This window comes from Zalophus californianus, chromosome 2, assembly GCF_009762305.2.
Source record: "Zalophus californianus isolate mZalCal1 chromosome 2, mZalCal1.pri.v2, whole genome shotgun sequence".
In the NCBI taxonomy this organism is placed as follows: Eukaryota; Metazoa; Chordata; class Mammalia; order Carnivora; family Otariidae; genus Zalophus; species Zalophus californianus.
In genome coordinates, this window is record NC_045596.1 from 136,047,977 (window position 1) to 136,065,539 (window position 17,563).

At 33.4% G+C, this 17,563-nt stretch overlaps 1 protein-coding gene across 2 annotated transcripts in view; it reads right to left on the reverse strand.

Moving 5' to 3' along the window:
* The window catches only part of FSTL5 (follistatin like 5), a 741,602-nt gene that overhangs the window by 82,201 nt on the left and 641,838 nt on the right, over positions 1–17,563 (reverse strand). For both annotated transcript variants that reach the window (XM_027597352.2, XM_027597351.2), the window contains exon 13: positions 1,102–1,251. In XM_027597352.2, coding sequence (XP_027453153.2) covers positions 1,102–1,251 — 150 coding nt within the window. The remainder of the gene's footprint in view (positions 1–1,101; positions 1,252–17,563) is intronic.

Here is a 17,563-nt window from a genome sequence, read left to right on the forward strand (position 1 = left end):
AGTAGATGGATAGATAGATGGATGATTGGATGATATCATGTGAAGCTGTGAAGGACTCTTAGAATGAAAATTCCTAACTTTGAACTTATTGCCACTTTTTGTGGTTCTAATCAGGAATCATTAGAGGGGCTACTTCAGTATTCGATCTCAAACCAATATTGATGCAAAAAAAGTCTTGGTAAATATAGAGAATGGTTAGCTTCCAGTGTCTCTCAGAAAATTTGACACTAAGTAGATGTAAAGCACTTCTATATGCCAAGAGCTGCTATAAATGTTGTATATGCATTAATTGAGTTAATTCTAAATACAACTTTGTGAGATATGTATAATTATTAATCCCATTCAGTGGATTATGCATATTTAATAAAGCTGTTTTAAGTTTGTTTCCTCTGAGCTGAGAAGCAAGAGATCATAATAAGAGTCAAGGGCCCAGTTACTATAGCCAGACAGCCCAAAAGCAAATCCTGTACCACCACTTTGTTGTTGTGCAATGGAGTACAAACAGATTGCCCAAATTAAACAACTTTGGAAAGAGCAGTGAGTGAAATATCTGGGGACTCAAACCAGAATGGTTTTTTATAACCATGACCATAACAGTATTTATTAGGATTTTTTCTCTGTCATTGACCTATGTACATATTACTTGTTTTACTACTACAGTAAAACCTACTAAATTACTATTACCTAACAAAGTCTACTATTATCTTGGCTTTTGATAAGAATCAAGTAAGAAAGACATAATACTGTTTCTGGAATAGTTACTAGGAATAATTAGCCTCTGACTGGAACTTTCCTGGCTCTAAACAGAATAAGCAAATCTGAGGTTGATTTTTGTGGAACTAGTCATGTTAGTATTATGATGTGTTTATGGAATTTGATTTTTTGAAAATTATAAAAATTAAATTATTTTTTAATTCATTAAGCTCAAGGAACAAAATGAGAGGAAAGTTTGCAGAAAATGCATACATTTTCCAGTTACCCAAGTAATGAAACAAGTTATCAATGACAATCAGATGGCAATGTACAAGTGACCTGGTAAAGAATTACATAAAAGTAATTTTTTTTTTCCAAATCACCTTCAAAAGCAGGAATTGTTCATACCTGAACAACTTTTTGGGACTGCACATCAACGATAAGGACTCTGTCCAGAGTTGGCTGTGCAACATAAATGAACTTGTCTTTGACGTTAACAGCTGAGGCCCACACACACCTCTGAACTTCATCTCCTTCAACTTTGGGACAGACTTCATCCTATAATTTAGAAAACAGGGGGGAAAGTGAATATCATAAATTATAATATGGGTATGGCATATTAGGAGCAAAATTAATGTTTGATGCTTTACTACTTTCAGAATCAAATGTTAAATATACACATACAGAGAGTTAGTGTGTGTCCTAAATCAAATAAAACAATACATATTGCATATTTAAGCTCATTAAATGTACATACAAATCAATGTAAATAACTCTGATATTAATTTCAGCAAGCTCTTAATTACTTGCTTCTAATAGGATATAGCCTGTCATATGTTACTACCTGTTCATAGCTCAGTAACTTCAGAAATAGATAATAAATACAATGTTTTCTCTTAAATCCTCTAATCTCAAGCTTCTTTGCCAGACATTAAGTGTCATACTAAAGTATATTTAGAGTTTATCACATCAGTGACTGCCCCCAAGGCATGTTCTTGACCTTTTCAAAAGTTACCAGATAAATCCACCGGAAATGATTGAAAGTTTTCTAATTTGTGGAGAATCAGAAGCTTAGAAAAATTATAAAATGGTAGCCATTCAGAATGTTTATTTTATTTTTCAGTTTGGTATCAAGGTGAAATTTTACAAAATCTTTTAATCTGCCCAAGCAGATTATTCTTCTTCTCCTTCACCCTCAACTGTTTTCTGCCTGAATATTATATAGTTTGTGCTAGATGGCCATAAATGAGGCAAAAAAAAAAAAAATATATATATATATATACCTACTATTTCCTCCTTTCCTGAATTTTGTCAATAAATGAAGGTTGAAGGGATATATAGGCCCTTGTGATCTATGCTGGTAGACACATCACAAATGGAATAAACGTGATTTAGTTCATTATTTTTGTTTCAGGCATTTTTTTATTCACTGGCCTTTTTGTTTTGTAATTTTCTCAAGTTACTTATAGTTAGAAAAACACTAAGAAGAGAGATTTGTTGAGCTGTATATAAAATATGTGTGTAATGATTCTAGCGTTTCATTTGTTTTATGATTTAGGTAATGATCACTGATTACTGATGTCTAATTTATTGATTTGTGTACTCCAGTTAGTAACTCTTAAATTAGAATATTCTCCTTCTCTAATTCAAATAAAAACATTTTTTAGCAGACATTCCACTCACCATTTGTATTTAATAATCATGAAACACAATTAACAAGGTTTTCATAATCAACTCCACTAAGCATTTCTTTTAAAGGTACAATTGACAGCAAATAAACCACATTTGACATATAGTAATCAAAATGGATATACCACAGTAACGCCTTTTGAGGGAACACGAACATAGTAGGTGTTTTTTCTGTTTGCATAAAATTTAGAAAATAATGTAAAAACCAGAGCACTTTGGAACGAGAGCTCAGGGTGTGGTCGGTCTGCTGTTTTTGTTCTCCAAGTTTCAGATCTAATTCAGGGACAACCTGGAGTATCCACTGATTTTTAAGATTCAGTCCAGAAGTTGCCAGGTACAGTCAAAACACTGGGAACATAAAATGAGAGTGTTTTCCTTTAAACAGTACAGGTGGTTCCCAGGCTTCCAGAACATAACCGAACACATTGAAAACCAAACATCTAATGTGTGGTTCTGGGAGTTCTGGAGGTATGAAATTAACTGCATTACATAGAATGTACCATAATCATTCTAAAATGATTCCCAGTGGGGTCATCCTGAGTCATGTCCACAGCACCCTCAAGCAGGCAGCACAAACCTAAACTCTGTCCTCAGCACATGTGCACAACAGTTTCACTCATCAATTCACTGGAACATTATTTTCTATGCCAAACATATTTCTTCAGAAGCATATTAAATATCTTTGACAAGAACCTATTTTGTGAGAATCTAGCACTATATAAAATATGTACTTGAGAGGCATGAAGATGTGGGGGAAAAAAAAGCAGGATCTAAGGTTGATGAAAGGCTCTGAACACAGGGAAATTGTTTATAAATTCTTTGCTGTTGTGTAAAAGCTACCAACAAAATCTGCCAAAATAATAGGAAGTGTGAGTGACCTGTCAGCAAAACAACCGCTGAACCAGGAGCAATTTCCACCCCTTTGTTTGCTACAAAACTATTCAACAGTAAAATAAACTGCTCTGCTGGGAATTATTTCCTATTTGTATGCTGTCTCTATAAGATGTCCCTGACCAGCCTCACAATCATTTTTACAAAGCCATTAAAAGTTTCCTGACAGCCACCCTGAGTTTTCTTTGCTTCACTTTGTGCCATTATTTCTGATTATAGTCTATGAGGTCCCATTTTACAACGGCACTCTTATCTTTTCAGATCACACAGATTAATATTTATTTCTGTGGATGGGGATTTTAGAGGAATGTTTTTCACATGCATTAGGCATTTAATAAGATAAAAGAAGAGCTCAAAAAAAAAAAAGATGCAAAATAAAATTAATACATACTGATGAGGAAAATGGCCAGGAATTATATCAAGAAGTTTAATTAAATCACTTTTTATAGAAATGTATACCACCATTTAGAGTAAAAGGAATTAATAAGGTATTAGAACAAATAAGGGTGAGAGTAAATAAGAAAAAGGCAATTCTAGTTCATAGTTATAAATTGTCTATTTCCCCTTAGGTAATTTCCATATTGAATTACATATATCCTGTGTATGTATTATCCCCTTCTAAATTTTAAAGGCAAAAAGGATTATGTTTCTAGTGATGATCGAAGTTTGGATTTAACAATTAAAATAATGATGATACCTGATTGCTGAAAATAAATAGGCCAAATAGATGGATATATGCATTCATCTTCTACAAGACTTTGCCATTTTTATTTATTGTATTGACTGTCTATTAAAAACACATTTCCCAGGGCACCTGGGTGGCTCAGTCTGTTGAGCCTCCAACTCTTGGTTTCAACTCAGGTCATGATCTCCGGGTCGTGGGACTGAGCTCCCAAGTTGGGCTCAAGCTTAGTGCGGAGTCTCCTTGAGAAGATTCTCTCCCTCTGCCCTTCCCCCAACTCGATCTCGCTCTCTCTCTCTCTCTCTCAAATAAAGAAATGAAATCTTAAAAAAAAAAAAACTTCCCTCAAATCTCCAAATTCCCATCTCTCTTTCCTCTTCTTCTTCATAGTACCCCTTTCAGCACATCTTCCATCATTCATGGCGAGGACAAATGTTATTTGTAACAAGCACCTCCATTTTCCTTGCATCCAACTTAGTAAGTTTCTGTCATTATCTCCTCCTCTCAAGCTTCTCTCTAATCATAGATTTGTCCACTGTCTTTTGCCTTCAGAAAGATATGCCCTATATAATTTGTCATTGTAGTTATGTCTCCAGGTATTCAAAAACAAACATTCCCTTATAATTTCAGAAGTAAAGAATAAGAAAAAATTACTTGGATTTTATCTTCTTTCCCTTCCAATCATCCATCTAATTCTCTTCAGACACTAAACAAGCTGTCTAGAAATTTACTTCCATTTCCTGACCTTTCAGTCTAAATTGTTCATACTTCAAACTGGCTTTCATCATCCCCTCTCTTTCAATAGAGGAAAGATCACCAGTGGCCTTGACATTTCCAATCATTTGTCTTTATTTCTTGTTGGAAAGAACTTATTAAGTACTTACTATGTAAAAGTGTGCAAAACTATATTTGGAAATAAAACCATGAATACACGAGAATGCCTGCTCTCAAGTTGCTTATAATTTCTGATGCATTTGTCAATTCAGACATTGATTCTTCCTAAAATAGTCTTTCATTCTTGTAAGGCAAGGATCAGCAAACAATGGCTCCAGGCCAAATTCATACCATTTCCTATTCTGGTATGTGGCCCAACAACTGAGAATGTTTTTTGCACTTTTTAATGGTTGAAAAAACAAACAAACAAACAAACAATACTACTTCGTGACATGTAAACATTATATGGGATTCAAATTTACATAAAGGTTTATTGGAACAAAGCCAAATCCATTCATTTAAATATTGTCTCTGTTTTCATGCTATAATGGCAGACAAAGATCATATGGCCTGCAAAGCCTAAGATATTTACTATCTGAAACTTTGCAGGATAAAATGTTGTTGATCCCATTCTTAGATATATCCCTATCATTTAAATCCTATTAGTGAAATTCTGTCATAGTGGCTTCATTATCTTATGTTCCTTAATTATGATTCAGGAAAGGTAAGCCTCACACTTTGGTTTTCTACTCCATTTCTTTTACATTAAATTCCTCTGAGAGTGCATTCATTTTTATTTATTTATTTATTTTAGAGAGGGACAGGGGAGGGGCAGGGGGAGAGAGAGAATCTTAAGCAGGCCCCATGCCCAGCACAGAGCCTGAAGCAGGGCTCGAGCTCACGACCTGGAGATCATGACCTGAGCGGAAATCAAATATCAGACACTTAACCAACTGAGTCACCCAGGCAAGCCAAGGGTACATTCATTCTTATTGCCTTATTGTAATCATGGTCAGATGATATAAAGATTTTTTTTTTAAAGATTTTATTTATTTATTCATGAGAGACAGAGAGAGAGAGAGAGAGGCAGAGGGAGAAGCAGGCTCCCAAGGAGCAGGGAGCCCGATGTGGGACTCGATCCCAGGACTCTGGGATCGTGACCTGAGCCGAAGGCAGACGCTTAACCATCTGAGCCACCCAGGCGCCCAGATGATATAAAGATATTAATCTGTGGCCTTGTCAATCACCAGGCCTTCCTTCCTCTATCAATCTCTTTACAGAAAAAAAATCTTTTACATGAACAATTTGAATTAGACATAATAGTAAAAAAAGAAAAAGGCATACTCTATTAAAGGTGATTCAAAACTAAATAGAAAATAAAAAAGGGTGAAATACACACACACACACATACATGAAGACACATAAATAAATTATAGATAGATGATAGGTAGATATATGATGGAGAGGAAGAGATACACAAATGATATAGACAGACATTATCTATCTAGAGATAGATAAGGTTTGGTTTATATTAGGAAACTTTAAAAATCTAGGAATTCTATGCAATAAAAGAAAGACTATTGAGTAATAAAATAACAGAGTAAAATTAACATTATAATTATGTATAAGCCTATATATAGAATGTAAGTATAGTTGACATATAAAATATCTTGTTTAGAAGTAGACAATAATCTAAGGAATGCCAGGCCTAGGAGTATAGGAAACAAAAGCACTGAAAAGGCAAGCTAATTAAATACAAATAGGTTAGAGGTCTCTAAGATATATAAAAAAGTAAATATCTGATCTTTTGCATAATTTAGATTACTAAATGCATTAAGTAGTACACAGAGCTGTGAAGAAAAATAAACTGGTATTAGTATTATTAAAAAAGGCAGAAATAAGTATGTAATATATAAAGTGATCTAACACGTATATACCCAGTTTGGGCATTGATTTTGGCAGCATTGTGGATTCACCCAAGGGTGGTATATAGACACTCCTAGGTAGGTACTGAATTACTGGAAATGTATATCGAGTCAAAGACTGAAATAAAAACAGTTTGATGTTTTGATCAGAATGTAGCAATTAAGTTTGAAAATTCGTAGATATATTGTAGATATAGTTCCCTTACTGATCTGGTCAGTAATGATTGAAAATAAATTGATTTTAGCAGTTCTGCATTGTTTAATTTTTCTGCTTCTCTACCAGTCATGTTCCTAAGACTGTCACAATAGTTCCCTCCTTTGGCATTAATTGAGAGTTGGCAGGAGTAGAGGGCCTTTGCAAAAAAAAAAGAAAAGAAAGAAATTTAAAAAATCTATTCAAAATGTATAACTGCGATCTTCATTGTTCTCCAACAAGTAGTGTGTTTTTCTAGCTAGAATATTCTCACCAACATTTCATAAAAATCAATGATTTTCCGCAGCTACTAAAGAGCACACCACACATTTTATTAATCAAATTCTTTTCAATCTCCACTTGGCCATCATATTTCCAATACCTATGTGAATCATCCCTAACTACTATGGGTCTTGGTGATTTTCTTCTTGTCTGAAATTCTATAGCATTTATATTTTGTGCCACATAACTTGGCATATAACCCTGTACTATCATCCTCAGTTAAAATGTTAGCCTTTGCTCTTCCCATATTTGTACATTGTCTAAACACAATAGTGAAGGTACAATATTTCCTCAGTAAATACTTGTGTAAATGTCACTTACCATAGCAAAAAAAAAAAAAAAAAAAGTCAAAAGTGTCTATTCCTCAGTCAAGCAATGTCATCCAGCATGAAAAACTGAATTTTCAAAATGTTGTGTGTGAACAACTGCCACTTGGCATATCATTTGTTACCAAGCTGAGAATAGTATAGAAGTTGAAAATAAACATTTAGAACCTTATATAGCAATTTGATGTTGCCATAATAGCTATGTCAGTAGACTTATCTCTGTGAATAGTATTTAGACCTGTCTGGGTGGTGTCAAACTTGCCTGGAAGGTTTCTTGGGAGAAAAATACTTACTGGGTAAAAAAAAAAAAAAAATGGATTGAGCAAAAACCAAAGTGATTCATCCCCCCCTAAATAGCTTAAGAAGCACTGATTTTGAGCTTTCTTTTCTGACCCTCTGTCTCTTTTTAAAATGCAAATAATTATTCTCAATGAGGTTTTGTTCATTTCATCATGAGTCAAGACAAACGAAACAAAGGTTCTTTTATACAGGATTGCAATGTCTAGGTTGAGATTCTTAGGATATTTTTCATAGCCATGTGGAAATATAAGTAATCAAGGTTTAAGCTTTTTTGAACAAACCAAATACAGTGTACTCTGCTGATCCTGCTTTGCAGTATTAAAAAAAAAAATGAGATTTTACAATTATGTTCAATTAATTTAGTATCAGTGGTTATCTCCCTGTTGAACCATATTTTTTGAAAAAGAAAGACTATGAAGTTGAAATACTCTCAATTTTAATTGAGATTACTGCTTATAACCTGAGCAATACAACTGATTTTTTCTACAATTACATATATTCAATTTATCTAATTATTTTGCCATTTCATTTATTAAAGCATATAAACAGTCTAGCTCATATTAGTCGAATCATAGGTGGTCATGGGAAAGCAGGAGGTGATTTGCCTTAAATTGGCCTATCTTAGAAAACCATCATATAGCATGATTCTGATTCTAGGATATCAAAAGTACAAAGACCACATTACAGAAATTTTCATCCTTTCTTTTAACATAACAATGTTTTTATGCGCTTTAGTGTTACAATAAAAATGGAGCTGATAACATTATATTGTCATAAATTGAGAACCAGTTTCTTTAGAGACAGGGTATTAGAGACGTTATGAAAACAGGCCTTGAGATCAACCAGACCTAGAGGTCATGTCCAGCTTTACACTCACATTAGCTGTGTAAATAAATACTCCTTTTGACCCTCATTTACCTAGTGGCATAACAATATTACCTATCACATAGGATTATTATGCACATTAAATAAAATCAGGTTTGAAAAGGTCAACGGATCAATGTTACTTGTTATTTCCTTTTTTTAATGATTTTATGTATTTATTTATTTGAGAGAGAGAGAGCATGAGCAGGGTGGAGGGGCAGAGGGAGAGGGAGAAACAGACTCCCCACTGAGCAGAAAGCTCAATGCAGGGCTCGCACCCAGGACCCCGAGACCATGACCTGAGCTGAAGGCAGACACTTAACCAACTGAGCCACCCAGGTGCTCCATACCTGTTATTTTCATATAGAAAATTTTCTGGGGGTTGTATTTCATGAAACTATAATAGTCTACATATTTTTACTATTTTTTTTCAAATTTTCATAATGTTTTAGAAAGAAGTTCACTGTGAATATTTAAGAGTTTCAGAGAGTTACTTTAAGTACGAAATGATTGTTGCGAGAGAATTATTCAAGAGAATTTTTTTTGCCCCCTCTATCATTTGGTAGTTCTGTGACATTGAACAAATCACCTGACCTTTCTCATTTCATCTGGAAGTTGAGGGGATTGAATTAGGATTTTGTCAATAGTTCTCAAAAGAGAAAACCAAAAACCCAAAGCTCTCTGAACTACTTCTACTCTGCTTAAATGGAAAATGTTTTACCCAATTTATAAAAACATTATGTTAGATAAGAATAGCAATTAAAAAACTAAATTTTTAGGGGGTTAAATTTCAAATGTCTACAGAATATAAGAGAAGAAAACTGTAGAGCTTTTGTAAATGTAGGACTAGATGGTTTGTGTCTTGGTTCTCTTGGTTCTTGTAAAGGAGCTGAAATCCTGTCTCAGGGTTGGCCTGGGGACCAGTAGGCACTGAGAATCCCTGGGGCAGGAACTTAATATCTGTTGGGAAAGGAATAAATTTGAATAATGGGGAAACCAAATTAAATATCAAAACCAAACGTGTCAAGTTAGGTTGAAAAACCAGTAGAGTTTGGCAAAAAGGTGTTGTTATTAAAAGTTAGTATCAGGCACTAAAAAATTGGACAATTATGGTGGATATCAGATAGTGTAAATTATATGGATCCATTTGGTTCATGGTAGATAACTTAATTAAATAGTAATGGGGATAGTTGAAACTAAAGAATTAGTTGTGTTTAATTTTGTTCCCTAACATAATGAAGACTTGATTTGTATAGAGGCAATAATAGTCTTTCCTGACTCTGTTTTACAAAGCACAATTAGTAAGTTGGTTAGCTAGAGGGAAAAAAATAAGATTAACGAAATTTCTCCTTATCAGATAACACATGAAGTTAACTGAGCAGAAAGAAAAGAAAAGAAAAGACAAAAAACAAGACAGAAAGAATGAATGAGAGCAACAAAGCTGAGCTATAAATAGTATGTAAACTTTTCTTTAAAATAATGGAAAACTCGTTATAATCATGACATCATTATGAATGCTAATGAATATCATGGGAGATGGGGCTTACTTCTTTCAAATATGTTCTATACTTTAGTTTCTTTAAGTAGAAGCAGAAAATACTTATTCAAATGGTCCTTCCAACTATTGATTAGTAGACTCATCAATAAAAAGATCAATAAAACATTTGTTTAAATGCCAAATGTACACATTCCCCTGTACAATTTTTCTGACAGCTGGATACCTAGTCTTTTTTTTTTTTTTTTAACTTCAAGAAGAGGGAGACTTCTTTGTAAGGTAGACTTTTGAATTTTGACTAAAGAGCATAAACCTCTCCTTCATAGCTTCCCATCATTCGATTTGGTTCTTCTGTTTGAAGCAATACATTCTATCCTAAATTTTACATAAAAGTCCTTCAAATGTTAAAGATAGTTTGTTAATGTGGCTTTAAATCATGGCTCCCAAAACTGAACTTAAGTTTTTTAACTTCAGTCCAACCTCAGGAATCCATTTTCTTTGCCTTCCTGATTATCCACTTCATAGTTATTATTTATTACAAAATCTATAATTGCTTTAAGTAATATGATCAGAGCACAGAGAAATGAAATCTGTCAAAATACAATTGCTTGCTCTTAGAAGATATTGTAAATGATTCTCTTTGGATTAATTTACCTTGATGCTTTGAAATTCTCATATTAAAATGGTGTAAATTAAATCATTTCTTATCATTACAAGTCCATAGGATAAAGAGAGAAGAAAGTTAAACTTTTAAGGAAAAGGATTGAACAGTTGTAATGAGATGGAATATCAAAAACAATATAATGCCTCTTTCCTTCTTAAAATGATCATCTGTCTCTTTTTTTAGTAGTGATACATGAGATTTGATAATGCACATTTTACTAATTTTTCTTTTTGGAGACATTAGTTGAAGAGCGACACAGGTTTTATTGATTACCTTTTCAGGTATGCATATGTAATCTCTTCCTGTGAATAACTTAGTCTTGTAACTATTTAAGAAATGTTGACAAAGCATAAATTGAGTTAATTTTACAGTTGTTGGAGTATCTACATTTGGTTAAATACTGTGTAATATCATTTAGGAATTGAATTTTTTTCTGTGGCACATAATCTCACGATGCAGATGGTGACATGTCATTTTGATCGAGTTCTTCCATCTTCCCATATTGTCCAGCACAGAAATGCCTTATGTGGAAGACAGGCTTAATAGTTTTTGCAAGACTACTATTTACTGAAACAAATTATTCTGAAGGGTGATAGATTTATCTTCAAAAATTATAAAGCTGTTTATAAGATAACTACATGCATTTCTATTTTTAAACCTTATTGTAACACACACATGAATTTGTTCCACATCAGAATGTCTTCACTGAATAACATTACACTTTACCTTTTAGGTCAATATACTTTTTTTTTTTTATTATGTTATGTTAATCACCATACATTACATCATTAGTTTTTGATGTAGTGTTCCATGATCCATTGTTTGCGTATAACACCCAGTGCTCCATGCAGCATGTGCCCTCTTTAATACCCATCACCAGGCTAACCCATCCCCCCACCCCCTCCCCTCTAGAACCCTCAGTTTGTTTCTCAGAGTCCATAGTCTCTCATGGTTCGTCTCCCCCTCTGATTTCCCCCCTTTCATTCTTCCCTTCCTGCTATCAATATACTTTTAAAACTTATTTTAGCATGATTTATATTATTTATTGTTAAATTATTATTGCAAATGACCTTACAGTCTATTTCTTACAGGTGTGTAGTGAAAAGATAATGACCAAATAATTTATGCACGTATGTGTTTTGTTATGTTTGTAGCAGTTAAATAAAAACCATGAAAACAGGCCCATTTTTAAAGCATATTTTGCAAATGTTAAAAATAAATTTTATATTAAAAAATAACAATTTAGTTCTATACCTACCTTCTTTATCGGTAGGAAGATACAAACCAAAGGTACATTTTCTTTGTCTTTTCTCTTTAAAACTAAATCTTTACTTACTGTATTGCCCACAGAATTGTATTGTGTGTTGTCTCTTTCTTACTGATGAATTAGATAGGAGTTCTGCCACACTATCCGGTTTGGAAAAATTCTTGAATAATAACATGAAAACCGTATTGAAAATTCACCAAAACTGCCCTGCAATTTAGTTCAGTGCAAATCCCTTAAAATGTAGTGGACAGATTATTTAATCAGATCTGCTATTATTTTATTCCAACTTGAAGTTTTCCAAATAATGTCAAAAGTGAGCTATCAGTAAGTAAAATAAATTTTTAGGAAACTATGTTAGTAGATAACTGTATGCTGAACATTACACATTAAAGAGTTACTTCTTTTTAATTGAAGTCCAGTTGATACACAGTGTTACACTAGCATCAGGTGTACAATGTGGTGACTTGAAATGTCCCTACATTATGCTGTGCTCATCACAGGCGTAGCTCCCATCTATCACCTACAACACTCTTCCAATACCATTGACTGTATCCCCTGTGCCGCACCTTTTATCCCTGTGACTTTGTCATTAAAAGTTACTATTTTTCAACAAAAATGATACTAGTGTATGGATTTGTAAATATGCTAAGCTCATTTTCTTCTGCCCTTATCATAGGGAGGACATTCTTCATCTAAAAATTGAGGTGAGGTAGGAGTGACTCTTGCGCTGTTTTTGGGGATGGAAGAAAGAACACTGAAGATGGAGTCAGTAAAAGGATCCAGTTCCTGAAACAAGAAACACTTTGGTGGTGATTTCGGGCAATTTATACTGCTGGTAGTTGTGCCACTAGATAGTGGCTCGTGTTCCATTTTCTTTAGCACTGCACAGATGAGATTTCAAAAGGGAATGGAATGATTACTGTGTGGTTTGGCAAGCCCTAGATGAACATTAGGTTTTGCCTTTAATTTACTGAACAATCCATAATGTGTCCTTTAAAAATGCTTAAATAAAATTTTGAATACAAATTACTAAAATACAAAAAAAAGGAGTTTTAGTGGGTAATAAATCAGTAGGTTAAATAGTTAAGAGATAAACAATAATTTTAAAGTTTAAGTTGTGTTTTCTTTTTAATTCTTATTATATAGTTGTATCTCGAGTTTTCACCTGAGAAACATAAAATCATTATATAAGAAGTATATGGAGAAGTGCAAAGTTGTCATTTTAAATGCTTTCAGCAATATTTTTTTTAATTTTTAGCAATTCAAACATTTAGTAAAGTAAAATTGAGGGCATTAAATTGCTGTGTTGTTTTTCTTTCTACAACACCTCTTAAGTTGTTCAAAACTGAGATTTATGACCTATCTGAAATATGAAAATGATATTAAAGAAATGACTAGACTTTGGTGTTAAATTGTAATTTTGACCACTATGTTTGAAATATAAAATGTAAACAATCAGAAATCAAGCAATACCTTGGAAAATTAAAGTTACATAGAAATTTTAGGAAATTTCCAGAAAAATAAGGACTAAGATTTAAATAAATCATTAAAATTATAAATCTAATCCTCAAAAGCATTACAATAATTACATAATTGTCAACATATTTAGAAAGAGGAAAAGTTAGGAACGGTGTAAACAAAATTATTATTGTCCATAAAGAAACACCAATAGAAAATATCTAATTGATAATTCAAGAGCTATCACTACTGGGCATTCTCTTTAAAGTGAGTAAATGTAATTGATTAATTGATTGCATACAGTGGGACTGGGAATAAGGAGACATGTAGAAAGAAACTAGTACTTTTTAGCTATGCTTTTTTGCATTATTTTATTTTATCATGCAAATTACTTTGAAAAAAGGAATAGGTACTTTTGTTGTGAGTAAAACTAAATCTTAAACCAGAACTGTAGTCTAAGATCTATACAATGGATTTATGTGATTTTACAAATCTCGATTAAAAATTTTCATGTGTAAAGACATTTGTATGAATCATTTTTATGTTTAACTCTTCCATTTTATATCCTTAAGAAATTTCCACTGGAAAATCTAAATTACTATAAACACATTTCTTTCTGAAGTGCATAGAATGTACTTGTATGTGTATAGCGAGTCCTTATTTCTCATGTAAAATAGTGTTTCAAAATGACAGCAAAAGTTGCCAAAACACATACATCATTCTGGTCATAATTATCTAAATAATTTGGCTGGTTCTCATTAATAATCCTTGAGGAATACTTAATCTGCTTTCTTAGATAAAATCACCTGCTCTTCAAATCCTCTAACACACTGTTGCATATTTTACATGTTTCCCACTGTTGTTTTGCCGTTAGACTTACATACTAATAGAAGCACAATATGAGAATTTTAAAACAGTGTGATTTTTAATCAACAATTAGAAGGGCTCTTTCAGTCTAGGGCTTCAAAGACCAATTTCATAAATTTATTTCTCTTAACAGGTGTAGTTTACACTACTCTCTTCAGGAAGCTCTTTGCAGGACATCACTCCAAACCAAAGGGACAAAAGCTTAAACCTTTATCATTCTAAACTTTTTTTAAGATAAGCCATGTTTGAATAGAGGCCCATTGAGAAAAGAGTAAGTGGGGAAACATTCCTCTCTGAAATATAACATGGCATTGAATTCAGAAGCTTGCTCAATGGCTTCATGCAGAAATGAATGGCCTGTGCCATATAAAGGGGCTGGGGTTTTAACCAATATTTTTGTGGACAGAGTTTGGAGAAGTAGTAATTGGATTAGAAACAGAATGAAATGCTAAAAAGGGAAATGTGGAGGGATAAGTAAGGGAACGGATAAATGCCCAGAAAGCTGCAGTGCTTAAGGTAAGGGAGACCACCAAAAGAGAAAGAAATGTGCACAGTTGTCTTTTCCTATTTCTAATTTCAGCTTCAATTTCTTGATATCTAAGTATTCAGAACACTGTACACAATCTGTTCCTAAGGACCAACTCCACTCTACTAGAGTACTAGCAGTATTTATTTATAAAAGTAAAGTAATTTTCATATGTGGGAATTCCAAACCTAGAAAACAGGCATTTTAGAGGCGATTCACATCAGACTTCCTCTAGAAAGTATGTTCCCCTGCAGTTCAGCACCATTTAAATTACCATTAAAACCAGTAATAAAACTTCCATGTCTCCAAATATAAGACCCATGCATGATAAGATACGTGTGATTTTCATTTAAGCTCTTCTAGTACCCATGAAAGAATAAATAGCACCATGGTGTGTGTGAAGAACAGCAGCTAGAGCTCTACTAAGCAAACACAGAAGGAATGGAATTAAAAAGTATTAAAAATTAGAAGAATGGTAGCTAAAGATGACAAAATAGGTGAAAACCAGAGGAGTGGAAAAGTTAGCCATCTTGAAAAAGCCCATCATCCTTGAGCTTGCAATTTAATCGTTTTTTTTTAACCCATTTCAGTTTGCATTCTGGATTCATAAGTCTGGGAGAGAATTCTGTTTGCTTAAAGTTCATACCGTACGGGACAAGATGAAATTGTGGGTACAACTAGGATAAATAAAGCAAGAGTGTTATCTACTAAGGCTATATAACAAAAAAGAAAAGAAAAAGGAGATGAAAGTATAACTAAACCATGTTGCATGAATCCTCACCAACTTACTATCAAAAGCTGAAACCGATGTAATCTGACATTGCACCAAAATTGAATTTTTATTTAAAGCAAGCAAATAGCATCTTCCAAGATGTTTGATGTAAAATTCTATATGCTAAGTATTTCAGTTTTTATCTAAATGTTACTAACTAATGAGTTATACTGGAAATTGTATTGCCATTCTCTTAATACCAACAATGACTTTGAAAAATATTATATTTATGTTTAATCTTTTCATGGGAAGAAATAATTCCAAAAGACTCACTTCTACTACTCTCACTCAAGAGATTTATCTTCTAAAATCCCAAGGAAGTAGCTTTTCTTTTTCTGTTATAGAACTCCAAACTATCTTATACAGCATATTTGCACAGTACTTTTTGACTATGTGATCCTGAATTAATAGACCCATGAGGTTATATATACCCTTAAAAAGTTCATGGATAAATTATTCTATGAAACATTTTTCACAAGCATATTAGAAGAGCACTGTTTGGTGGGAACTGTAAAGAACAATATTAAGGTGAGGAAGAAATTAGACGTATACAGGTTAAAACTTCGAGAATGCATAAAAGAATGAATAGCCCAAGGCTCTAAGCAATGAAGTTTTCATTAAATTCATTTAACAAATGTTGTTTGACTATCTGCCATGTGTAAGGCACTGTACTCAACATGTCGGGAATACAAACATAAATTAAATAGGCCCTTGACTAAAAGAGATAGTAAGATGTGATGGTTAATTTTATGTTAACTGGGCTATGAATAGGCTATGGTGCCCAGTTGTTTAGGCGAGCACCAATCTAGATGTTGTGGTAAAGTTGTTTAGAGGTGATTAACACACTTGTTCTTTAAGCAAAACAGATCACCTTCCATAATGTGAGTGGGTCTCATCCAATCGACTGAAGGCCCTAAGATAAGAATGAGTTTTCCCAAAGATGGAATTCTTCCTCAAGACTTCCACACAGAAATCTGCTTGAGTTTCCAGTCTGCCTACAGATTGCTGACTCAAGGCTTCAATATCAGTTGGTGTCTGAGTTTCCACGCTACCGGCCTCATCTGTCCATTTCAGACTCCAGACTACAACCACTCTTACATGAATTTCCTGCTGGCTGTCCTGCCCTAGGGGTTTCAGACTTGCCGCCCCCCATCACCTGAGACAATTTCTTGAAATAAAAAGATAGAGATAGAGACAGAGACAGAGACAGAGATAGATGGAGATGGGGATAAAGATAATGATAGCCAGAGAGAGTGAAATATAGATACAGCTATTAATTCTATTTGTTCTGTTTCTCTGGAGAAAAGTTTTCTCTTTACATAATACTCAACAATTTCCTCAGGACATTATTTTATAATTAGAAATGTAAATCTAGAAATGTAACACCAGATAGCTTACACTCTCTGAAATTGGCATCTCTCTTGTGTTTAAACAGAAAACAAAATAGCTTCGCATAAGAAATAATTATTTAGGAATATAAAATAACAGAGCAATACGAAATAAAGTTTATTTGCTGTATTCATATATATTTCTTTATTTCATGTATATGGACTATGTTAATTACATAGGAAATCTGCCTTTCTTTTTTTGTATTCATTGAATGTCTTTATATTCTGCATTTAACAGATTATAAGCAGGACATGGTTTTAGCTAAGTCACAATTTTCAATATTATTCCCAATGCTTTAAAAAATATATTGGTCAGCTGAAATGTATTTGTGCTTTAATGTCAACATCCAAAGCAAAATAAAGGCCATAAGTTTAAAAACCACACATTGGGGGCTCAGTCAGTTAAGCAGCCCACTCTTTTTTTGGCTCAGGTCACCATCTCAGAGTGATGAGATCCAGCCCTGTGTCAGGCTCTGCACTCAGTGTGGAGTGTGGTTGAAGATTCTCTCCCTCTCTCTCTGACACTCTCACCACTCATACTCTCTCACTCTCTAAAATAAATAAATA